Source organism: Aquarana catesbeiana, linkage group LG11 (assembly GCF_042186555.1).
Source record: "Aquarana catesbeiana isolate 2022-GZ linkage group LG11, ASM4218655v1, whole genome shotgun sequence".
Taxonomy (NCBI): Eukaryota; Metazoa; Chordata; class Amphibia; order Anura; family Ranidae; genus Aquarana; species Aquarana catesbeiana.
Genome location: NC_133334.1, coordinates 275,125,917 through 275,138,187, shown reverse-complemented (window position 1 = coordinate 275,138,187; position 12,271 = coordinate 275,125,917). Strand labels below are relative to the sequence as shown.

Below are 12,271 nucleotides of genomic sequence, written 5' to 3'. Positions count from 1 at the left end.
TAACCTTTTTTTGGGGTTAATTCTCCTTTAAGGGGGCATGACAGGGGGGCGTGGCCTATGCCTACATACATTTGCTGGTAGGTGTCCCTCATTCCCCTCTCAAAATGTTGGGAGGTATGGAACCGATGCGCGTGGCTGGCGGTCGCGATGACCGCCGGCCACGCGCGATCGCGGGCACGAGAGCCTGGACAGGGACATGTGTGTGTAAACACACACATCCCTGTTCTGTGAGGAGAGACAGATCGTGTGTTCCTATTAGCTAGGAACAACGATCTGTCTTCTCCTCTAGTCAGTTCCATCCCCCCACAGTTAGAACACACACTGAGGGAACACATTTAACCCCTCGATCGCCCCCTAGTGTTATCCCCTTCAGTGTCATTTACACCGTAATCAGTGCATTTTTATAGCACTGATCGCTGTATAAATGACAATGGTCCCAAAAATGTGTCAAAAGTGTCCGATGTGTCCGCCATAATGTCGCAGTCCCGATAAAAATCGCAAATCACCGCCATTATTAGTAAAAAAATTTAAATTTAAAAAATGCCATAAAAATGCCATAAACGTTTCCTGTAGTTTGTAGATGCTATAACTTTTGCGCAAACCAATCAATATACACTTATTGCGATTTTTATTACCAAAAATATAAGTAGAAGAATACATATCGACCTAAACTGAGGAAAAAATTTGCTTTAAAAAAAAAAATTGGGGATATTTATTATAGCAAAATGTACAAAATATTGTGTTTTTTTCAAAATTGTCCCTCTTTTTTTTGTTTATAGCGCAAAAAATAAAAACCGCAGAGGTCATCAAATATCACCAAAAGAAAGCTCTATTTGTGGGGGAAAAAAAGGACGTCAATTTTGTTTGGGTACAACGTCGCACGACCGCGCAATTGTCAGTTAAAATGACGCAGTGCCGAATCGCAAAAAATGGCCTGGTTATTAATCTTCCGGGGCTGAAGTGGTTAAAAGTGAAAGTAAAAGAAAATCCTAACTTTTGGGTCGTCCCCAGAAAAGTAATAGAGGGGAAATCGTCCAAAGGGGGACAATAGTTCTGGTGACCTGGGGGTCCCTAAGGAATTTCCTTAATTTGTATTTCCTCTCACTTCCTGTTTGACTATGGGACAGGAAGTAAAGGTAAATCTCCCCAATGGGACAAAGATAGGGATAAACTAATCTCACAGGGGTTATAACCCTCCCTTACTCCATCCAAATTTTTAAAAAAAAGTTTTCCCTATAGTTCTACTTTAACATGTCTTTCCTCCAATTTTGCTGCACCCTGCTCCTGCAGTGGCACAGCAGAAATGGAGAAATGACAGATCCACTGCAGTAGCTGGGTGCAGCAGACATGAGTTAACCACTTGCCTATCGGGTACGTTCACCCCCTTCCTGCCCAGGACAATTTCCATCTTTCAGCGCTGTCACACTTTGAATGACAATTGCGCGGTCATGCTACAGTGTACACATATGAAAATGTTTTGATTGTTTTGAAACAGATAGAGCTTTCTTTTGGTGGTATTTAATCAACTCTGGGGGTGGGGGGGGGGGGTTATTGTTTGCTAAACAAATGAAAAAAGACTAAAAGTTTTGAAAAAAAAAAAAGTTTTTCTTAGTTTCTGTTTTAAATATTTGTAAATAAGTAATTTTTTTCCTTCACTGATGGGCACTGATAGACAGCACTGATGGGCACTAATGGGGCTTGACTGATATGCGACACCGATAGGCTTCACTGATGGGCATTGACAGGCAGCACTGATGAGCAGTGATTGGCAGCACTGGTGGGCACTGTTGGGGCTGCACAGATATATACGGCGCTGATAGGCTGCACTAATGGGCACTGATATGCAACACTCATAGACAGCACTGATGGGAAGGCACTGATGGGCACTGATTGAAAGCACTAATGGACACTGTTGCGGCTGCACTGATATGCTGCACTGATGAGGAGGCACTGATAGGCTTCACTGATGGACATTGACAGGCAGCACTGGTGGGCACTGATTGGTAGCACTAATGGGCAGTGATGAGGATGCACTGATATGCGGCACTGATGGGGAAGCACTGATAGGTGGCACTGATGGGGAGGCACTGATAGGTGGCACTGATAGGCATCACTGATGGGCACTGACAGGCAGCATTGGTGGGAACTGATTGACAGCACTGGACACTGTTGGGGCTGCACTGATGAGGAGGCACTGATGGGGCTGCACTGATTGACAGCACTGATGGACAATGATAGGCTGCACTGATGAAGCTGGACTGATATGCAGCACTGATAGGAATCACTGATGGGCACTGATATGCAGCACTGGTGGGCACTGATTGAAGGCACTAATGGACACTGCTGGGGCTGCACTGATGAGGAGGCACTGATAGGCATCACTGATTGGCTCTGATATACTGCACTGATGAGGAGGCACTGATTGGCTCTGATATGCTGCACTGATGAGGAGGCACTGATAGACATCACTGATTGGCTCTGATATGCTGCACTGATGAGGAGGCACTGATAGGCATCACTGATTGGCTCTGATATACTGCACTGATGAGGAGGCACTGATTGGCTCTGATATGCTGCACTGATGAGGAGGCACTGATAGACATCACTGATTGGCTCTGATATGCTGCACTGATGAGGAGGCACTGATAGGCATCACTGATTGGCTCTGATATACTGCACTGATGGGCACAGATTGGCATCATTGGTGGGCACTGTTGGGGCTGCACTGATAATCAGGACACCTGTGTGGATTTGCCCGTTATTGACTCTCCCCGTGTGCTGTCAGTGTGAGGAGAGGATTGCTGATACTGAAGGACGCAGCGATCACAGATCAGTGCGGTGCAGGGAGCGCACAGCAGGACGTCATATGACGCTTTCCCGGCAATGTGCGCCCCTGGCCTTACCCGTCGTTCGGTTATATCATGGTGGTGAAGGGGTGAGGCTCGGCTCACACACGGGCGACCCGACAAGTCGCGCCCCATTCAGTGCAATGGAACCGTTCTAATCGGAGAGACTCAAGTTGCTCCGACTTAGAGAAAGGTTCCGTATTACTCGGGGGCGACTTGCATTGACTTCTATTCTGAAGAAGTCGTTGGTGAGCTGCGCTGAGGACGAAGCCTCCCCAGTGTGAACAGAGGAGATTGTACAATCAGATTGTATGGTGTGTGGATTGTCGGTCAGTACATCGCCCAGCTGTGGAGGACTCCGGAATGACGGTTGCTGGATTGTTTATTGTTTCCACCACATTGTTCTCTGCCACACCTCCTCCAACCGTCCTCCCAGCCACCAAGCTTGTGCCCCGTCTCCATGGTAACAAGGCAACGCTTCCTCTTCCTCTCTACCAACCTCCCGCCCCGGGCTGCCGTCTGATTGGATAAACCCCCTGCCGCTCAGCCACGCTCCATTTCCACTGGCCAGTCCTGTGCCCAATGGCCGGAGACAAGGCGAAAGCCGTTTCCTAGGTGACTAGAAGTTCACCCAACCACCGGAAGGCGGATTGGAAGGGGCGCGCGGTGATTGGTTCCTACAGCCACGGGAGTGGGCGGGACGTTCGCTGCGGTTGGCGAGGCGGCTTGTCAGTCTGGCTGTTCATCGGGTTAGGCTGCGCCGACGGGGGATGAGAGGAGCTGAGAGATGCGGACCATGGTGAGACCTGCAATGGTGTGTCTATGTCTACAGATAGATTTATATATTATATAGATATTCTTTTTATTTTTTTATTTGTAAATGTCAGTAGCTGAGGGGAAGCTGTGGAAGGCAACCAATCAGCTTCCAGCTTTCATTTTCAAAGCTTAATTGTACAAACTGAAGCTAGAAGCTGATTGGTCGCTGCGGACAACTTCTCCAGATTCTGTCTGCTCCAGTTTTGGTAAATTCCCCCCCATTGTGTGCGGCATACACCCTCCATGTGGCTGAAGACCCCTCTGCACGCCGTATAATATACCTTACATATTCCGTTCTTACCGCGCTTGAGCGTAGCGGGTTCTTTTTTTTTTTTGTGCAGCATTTGCCGTGTGTACAGGGTGGTCCATTCGCTGTAATAGGCCGCCCTTACCAGCAACGAATGCCCCAAAGAGGCTCCTAGATCTTTTTTGGAGGAGCGTGGTGTGTTTTTTTTTCACCGCGCGTTTTGGCGTGTACCAAAGATGCACGGCAAATTTCTACCTGCGCTTGGGGCATAGCTCCCAACTGTCCTGGATTTTCGAGGAACTGTCCGGATTGTGGAGGGACTGTCCCAGTTTTTCGAGGGACTGTCCCGGATTGTCGAGGGACTGTCCCGGATTGTCGAGGGACTGTCCCGGATTTTCGAGGGACTGTCCCGTTTTTTCGAGGGACTGTCCCGGATTTTCGAGGGACTGTCCCTGGTTTGGAACAATGTCCCTCTTTCCCTCTTTCCTCCTCATTTGCCCCTCACTTTGGTCTGATCTATATAGTTGTACATAAAATGCACTATTTATCTTTCAAAAAGTGTTTCCCAGTGCTAAACCTTTCATCTGATTTCTAAATTGTTGCAATTGTACATTTCAAAATCCAATATAAAGGAATAGTAGTGGTAAAAAGAAAAAAAAACAAAACACTTGTGGGATTAACTAATAATATATATATTTTTTTTGGCTTAATTCTCCTTTAAGGGGGCGTGTCTTACGCCTGCATATCTGTATCCCTCGTTCCCATGTTAACCGCTTGCCGACCAGCCGCCGTCATTATACCGCGGCAGGTTGGCATGGCTGCGCGAATCATCATAGGTGTACGTCGGGGCGCTTTAAGAGCGATAGGGGGGCGCGGCGCGCGTGCGTGCCCAACGGGCGCGATGTCTGCCAGCGACCCGCAATTGCTCCTCAGAGAGCCAGAACAGGGATCTGTCAATGTAAACAGAGAGCCCTGTTCTGTCAGGGGAGTACAGAGTGATCAGGAACAGGGATCTCTCTCTACTCCCAGTCAGTCCTCCCCCCACAGTTAGAAACACCTCCCTGGGGAACTCATTTAACCCCTTGATCTCCTCCCTAGTCTTAACCCCTTTTCTGCCAGTGTCATTTATACAGTAATCAGTGGCTATTTTTTAGCTCTGATCGCTGTATAAATGTCACTTGTCCCAAAAAGGTGTCAAAAGCGTCTGATCTGTTCCGCCGCAATGTCGCAGTCCCGTTAAAAATTGCAGATCACCGCCATTACTAGGGAAAAAAATAAATAAATAAATAAAAATGCCATAAATCTATCCCCTATTTTGTAGACGCTATAACTTTTACACAAACCAATCAACCAATCGATTATTGCGATTTATTTTTTTACCAAAATTATGTAGAAATATACTGGAGTATAAGCCGACCCGAATATAAGCCGAGGCACCTAATTTTACCACAAAAAACTGGGAAAACTTATTGACTCGAGTATAAGACGAGGGTGAGAAATGCGCAGCTACTGTAAGTGGAAAAGAGGGCCAACAATGCCCATTTGCAGCCTCACTGTGCCCATTTGCAGCCTCACTGTGCCCATTTGCAGCCTCACTGTGCCCATTTGCAGCCATAGGTCCCCCGAACTTCAAACTCGGTAGTTAAGGGTTCCTAGATGCCCCCCTAGCTGCAACCAAAATTTGGGGTCTCTGGACCCAAAGGGTCCCGAAATGACATGATGCAGATGGACACAGTTGACCGACTTTGGGGCCCCGTATCTCGGGGCCACTTGGTGCTAGGAACCCCAAATTTGGTGTGCAAACCCAGTATATGTAACACTACAACATATACAAATCTGGGGCTCCTAGAACTAAGTGGCCCCGAGATATGGGGCCCCAATTTTGGTTCGGAAAATGTCATGCACTTTTCTGCAGCAGAGAATGACATTTTGCAAATCGACTTTGGGGCCCCGTATCTCGGGGCCACTTGGTGCTAGGAACCCCAGCTGTTGTAGTGCTAGTTCCAGTGTGTTTGCGCACCAAATTTAGGGATCCTAGCACCAAGTGGCCCAAAGATACGGGGCCCCAAATTCGGTTCGGAAAATGTCATTCTCTGCTGCAGAAAAGTGCTGGACTCGAGTATAAGCCGAGGGGGACATTTTCAGCACGAAAAAATGTGCTGAAAAACTCGGCTTATACTCGAGTATATACGGTGTATTGGCGTACAATTGGCCTAAACTGATGAATAAATTAGTTTTTTTATATGTTTTTTTTTTTTTGGATATTTATTATAGCAGAAAGTAAAAAAAAAAATATTTTTTTTTTTTCATGGGATGGTATGGGAATGGCAGTGTTCGGTACGGTTGTGCAGTGTTCGGTACGGTTGTGCAGTGTTCGGTACGGTTGTGCAGTGTTCGGTACGGTTGTGCAGTGTTCGGTACGGTTGTGCAGTGTTCGGTACGGTAATGGTAGTGTTCAGTATGTGAATTCCTTTTTTATTTCACATGATATTAATAATAAATCCCCCCCCACACACACACACACACGCCCCCCTTCCGATTTCCATACAGACCAGTCAGTCCAGCCGTAGTGATAATGGAAGCTGTTGGGACGCACTGGATGGATCACTGCGGAGTTTATACCGCTCATCTTTTATTCATTCCATTCAAATCCTATTTACATTTCTCCGCTTCACTGGGCAAAACAACATGTTTACTCAACTGCCGCCCTTCCCACCTACACAATCTACACATGTACAGTGATACTAAAGCTAAAAAAAAAAAAATCGGCTTTCATTACAATAAAAACTCTTGGGGGGGGGTCCCCCTTTCTATCTCACACCTGTACACCCCCCCCCCCCCATGAAGCGGAGTAATTCTTACATCCCTGCTCTGGTCCTGTGTATTCGGAAATAACTGTCATTACTTGAAGCAGAACTAAATCACTTCTAAATTACCCCCCCCCCCCACACCCACACCCACACACACATTGCTCTTCTGCGTCTCCATTTTTATAAAAATCTGCTCCTGTGTAGTTGTGCCATTGGTCTCCTCTGGGGCATTTGGTCACAGCTATCCCAGGAGGCAGGGGGTTACCAATCCGCACTTTTCCACACATGCACAGAAAATGCTGCCGGTCACTATATTTCTCATCCACCTAAAACTGTCAGCATTTGTGCGCATGCGCAGAACCCCGCTGCAGATGCGCCACATAATTGAGGCTTCGTAACTCACTGCCACCGGGCATGGCAACATTTTTACATAGAGCAGGTGCATGGGTGTGAAAGCAGGCGCTGTGCGTTTGGAATTGATCCCTGCCCCCCCCCCCCCCATCCAGCACGTATGTCCAATCGTGACATGCGTCTGCGTCCATGCAGCTGCTGCGTCTGCCTCCACTTTTATGGGTTGCCTCCATGCAGCTGCAAGTTGGCTTCACACGCAGCCAACAGCGGCTCAGCTTGGAGGACGGGTCTGGATGAGCCCTAATGGGTGACATTGTTAATATTTGCCCACCTTTGGAAGCTGTACGCTCCACGAATTGCTTTCTATACATAAAACATTCACGTCTGTTGCTTTTTTTCAGGTGATGGAAAGACAGTGACCGAAGGCAGCCAGAGCTCAGAACCGAAGCTGGGCAGCTTTTACCAACGTTCACAGCTTGTATGAAGAACAGCTCCACAGGATGAGCAGCTTGGGCATCAGGAGGCATCATGAATCCAAGGTCAGTGGGTGGCGGGTGACCTGCAAGTTTATGACATCAGAAAGTTCTCATATTCCCCTTCAATTATGGAAACATTGGCCTTCCAGCGCATTCAGCTGTTCCAACCTACCTGTCTAGCGGGGGTGTCTTTAGGGTTGGTGTCACCTGGGGTAAAACATGGTGTCACCCATAGAGGTCGACCGATATATCGGCCGGCCGATATATCGGCCGATATTTGGCTTTTTTTACTTAATCGGCATCGGCCGATTGTGCTGATAAAAAAAGCCGATTATAACTTCAGCGGGACTTGCAAATGACTTCTGTAATAGAAGTTAATGCAAGTTTTCTGAAGGTTTCTTCTCTCCTCCTCTGGGCAGCCTGCCAAGTCAAGTGATAAGAAGATACATTTGTATCTCTTTCAGGTTCTTTTATCAATAGACTGAACTCCGTGTGTAGAAGTTCTCAGTTTAACCATTTAAAGACTAAATCTTTTTTGACATTTGTTGCTTACAAGTAAAAATTCTGTATTTTCTGCTAGAAAATCACTTAGAACCCCCAAACATTATATATTTTTTTTTTAGCAGAGACCCTAGGGAATAAAATAGCGGTTGTTGCAATATTTTATGTCACACGGTATTTGCGCAGCGGTCTTTCAAACGCAATTTTTAAAAATAAAATACACTAATTAAAAATAAAAAAAAAAAAGCAGTAAAGTTAGCCCATTTTTTTTCGTCCAAAAGTTTTGGTTACCTGTTTTTGTGTATTTAATATTTAAGATATAGTTTTTTTTTTTTTTTAATCTAAATTATACATACAAGTGAACTGATTGGAGGTTTGTTTTGTTCAATAAATGTTTAAATGTAAAAAATTTTCTGTATCACTTATTACTTAAGGTTGCTTTCACACTGGAGCGGGCAGGCGTTGATGGTAAAACGCTGTTAGTTTTAGCGGCGCTTTACCGTCATTTTAGCGGCGCTATTCTGCTGCTAGCAGGGCGCTTATAACCCAGCTAGCGGCCGAGGAAGGGGTTAAATGAGCCCCTGAAGTGCTGCTGCCAAAACGCTTTGCAGCCGCTTCGGCAGCAGTGCGCATTCATTTCAATGGGCAGGAGTAGTGGAGGAGCGGTATACACCACTCCAAAGACATCCTGCCAGCGCATCGCCTCAGTGTGAAAGCACTCGGGATATCACACTGAGACTGTAGGGAAGCCGTTTTACAGGCACTTTACAGGCGCTATTTTTAGCCCAAAAGCGCCTAAAAAAACGCCCCAGTGTGAAAGGGGTCTAACTGTTAGATTTTATGAGATGAAGGGGGGGAAAAAAAGAAAAAAAAAAATCGGCCTAATATATCGGCCCAAAAAAATCGGCATCACATATCGGCCATCGGCCTCCGCGATTTCTAAATATCGGCATCGGCATCGGCCAGAGAAAAACCCATATCGGTCGACCTCTAGTCACCCACCCGGCCACCTTAGTACAGACTCAACTAGGGGTTGCACCGATGCTAGTATCGGTGCCGATACCGAGTATTTGCACAAGTATCGGTACTCGTGCAAATGCACCGATACCTGAAACCGATACCTTCAGACTCAGCTCTTTGAGCTGTCAGTGAGTCTCCCCTGTGTTAGAGAAGTCCGGTAATTGGAGCTGCCAAAAAAAAATTAAAAGCAGCCGACAATGTTTATTTACAACATTGCTCAGCCCTGAAACACTAAAATAAAAAGAAACATTGTTTCTTTTTATCTTTCTGTTTCTTCACCTGCAGATCAAAGGGATGAAAAAATGTTCCTCTGCTTAACCCCTTAATAACCCTTAATTTACTCTAATCAGCCTTAATTAACTCCCTCTTCTCCTCCATTTAATTATTTTCCTGCTTTTTTTCTTTTGTTCACGTCTATTTTATAAACGATAAACAATTAAAACTTTTTTTTGTTTGCTTTGTTAGTGAATATTTTTACACATATATATCAACATATATTTATACATTTCACATTGAAAGAGCGCTAATTTAAAAAAAAATCTTTTTATTTCATTTGTAAATAACTTTTCAATTCTTTGTACCATTGCTGACAGCTGAAGTGTAAACAAAATAGTTGCGGTAGGTATCGGTAATTGGTATCGGCAAGTACTAAAAAAAAAAGTATCGGTACTCGTACTCGTAAAAAAAAATTGCATCGGTGCATCGCTAGACTCAACTCCCTTCCAGCCCCCCTTCCCCAGCATAGAAATGTACAGATCTCCAGAATGAGTCTCCCTCGGCTCTGTAAGGCAGTGCCCATATAACAGGCACTTGCAGCCAGGGACCGGACAAGGGGGTGGGCAAAAGGGGCAGCTGCCTTGGGTGCAGCATGTGTTGTAGAGATGGGGGTACCACAAGTTCCTTCTACTATAAGGCTGACGGGAGTGGTGACAGCGGTATCAGCGCTGGAAGCTGTAAGGAGAGAGCCGGGAGGAGGTGCTGGCTGTGATCTCTCTCCCCCCTTCCCCTATAAGCTTGCACATAATGAAGGGGGGGGGGGGTAGAATTTGGCATCTTTGCCCTGGGCACTGGATGATCTTGTCCCGGCATGCTTGCAGCACTGTGCAACACAAACAAGAAAAGACTCCTCTGCAGTCTCCAGGCGGCTCACCTTATGCAGACTTTTCCTTCTTTCGGGGGGGGGGGGGTTATACAGGGGATCACGGTATCTTCCAAGCTTTAATCTTTAAACATTCCAACAAATAAGTGTGTACCCCTTTAAGGGGCCGGACTGCTGACTTGTTCACTGGAATGTGCTCACAATAGATAAGAGGCCACCATAGTACAGTGTGCTATTTAAAACCAATTAATTAAAAAAAAAAACCTCACTCACATAAAAAGAATAAAAACCGTATATAAGGAAAACTCCAGAGCCTTGCAAAATCGTATTACCGCTCCATTTTCCGATTTTGCGTGATGATGTCACCTGGCTCTGCCCGATGCGTTGCGTCATCAATCACTTGACCTCTTTATATGAAATTATGAGGATATATTTATTTTAAGAGAGATTATACTATGAAGTTATGAGAAAATATAGATTTTGGGAAGTCATCTCTTAATATATATCCCTTAGCAGCACAGCATCAATTAGTCTTTAGTGAGTGATCTTTATTACAGGAAGCTCCTGGGAAAGTCTCGCACAGGATTACTGCACAGACCTGGAAGAAATACACAAAGCACCACGATATTTAAAGACAGACTTTACCTATAACAACTTAATTAAAAAAAACAATGTTCTTTAGCTAGGAGCACACATTCCATATGAATGATTATGCCACCAAAATTAGTGTGTGCTGTAAATTGCCTCCAGCATTGCTCCTGTTTCTTTTTGCTGGAGGCGGCCATTTTGCTGAAGCCCAGTTACATTCCTGGAATGTGAAAAAACAAAGTGTAGCGCTAAATATGAAAAATGAAACAACAATGAACTAAAATAATACTATATGAAACATGTAAACGTAGAATGCAAACATGCAAGGTGCAAATCCAATATGCGTATAGAAAAATGGAAATTGGTAAAGATAAAGTTCCAATAAAGGTAAACAAAATAAACTTCCAAAGAAGTGTGTCCATCAAACATGTGACTTGTGAGTCTTCAATAGAGGTGGTGATGATGTGACAACATAAATCTAGCTGTGAGACTGTTGGAACAGGAAGGCCTTCTATCAGAAAGATGTAGATGGGTACTCTTACCAGATAGGGTGGACCCACTTACCAAAGGCAGTGGATTAGTCAAGCTCATATGGGCCGAACGCCTCAGGATGGAGAGTTGGCTGGAAAGTGGTCACTCCGAGCGGGATAGGTCCACTCCTCTGCAGTCTGGACTACAAAGGTCCAAGATTTGAATACCCCTTTCTGGGGGAAGGTGGAACTACCACTCAATAGGGGAGCCGTCTGAAGGCTGGTGGTAGGTGGGGGAGTAGGCTCAGTCAAACCGGAATATGGATAAGAAAAAATGGAGAGGCTCCATATGGTGCAGGTCAAAAACAGGGAGATTTATTCTTAAAAAGTACACTACATCAATAATAGATGGGTACAAAATATACTTGGTGATCACAAGTTAAAAAGTATTAAAAGCAATGTGGGGAGCAATTGCTATACGCATATTGGATTTGCACCTTGCAGGTTTGCATTCTATGTTTTAAATGTTTCATATAGTATTATTTCAGTCCACTGTTGTTTCATTTTTCATATTTAGCGCTACACTTTATTTTTTCACATTTTGTTGGGACTTTGCTCTTAAAGGGGAATTTTTTTTTTTTTTTGTAAAATAAATAAATAAATGACATTTCATTTTATTTTTTTACTTGCATTTTAGTGTGAATATGAGATGTGAGGTCTTTTTGACCCCAGATCTCACATTAAAGAGGTCCGGTCATGCTTTTTTTTCTATTACAAGGGATGTTCACATTCCTTGTAATAGGAATAAAAGTGACCCAAAACATTTTTTTTTTAAAAGGACAGTGTAAAAAAAAAAAAGCAAAATAACTAAAAAAAAGATAAATGTAAATGAGATATAAATAAGATCTACACAAAGCCATACAAGTGTAGGATGATTAACCACTAGAGACATTTGCTGCCAACTGTGCGAGTTTATTAACCCTCTGCTGCCCCTCCTCCGCTCTTATAGTGGGGGGCGCCATACCCACCTTGGCAGAGGAATAAGGT

At 44.8% G+C, this 12,271-nt stretch overlaps 1 protein-coding gene across 2 annotated transcripts in view; it reads left to right on the top strand.

Moving 5' to 3' along the window:
* The first annotated feature begins 3,518 nt into the window (after window positions 1-3,518).
* The window catches only part of PMFBP1 (polyamine modulated factor 1 binding protein 1), a 75,865-nt gene continuing 67,112 nt past the window's right edge, over window positions 3,519-12,271 (top strand). Inside the window, exons 1-2 of one of the 2 annotated variants that reach the window (XM_073605865.1) lie at window positions 3,519-3,645; window positions 7,472-7,609. In XM_073605865.1, coding sequence (XP_073461966.1) covers window positions 7,571-7,609 — 39 coding nt within the window. In that variant the 5' untranslated portion in view covers window positions 3,519-3,645; window positions 7,472-7,570. Of the gene's footprint in view, window positions 3,661-7,471; window positions 7,610-12,271 lie in introns of both variants that reach the window. The other variant, XM_073605864.1, reaches the window with a different exon arrangement.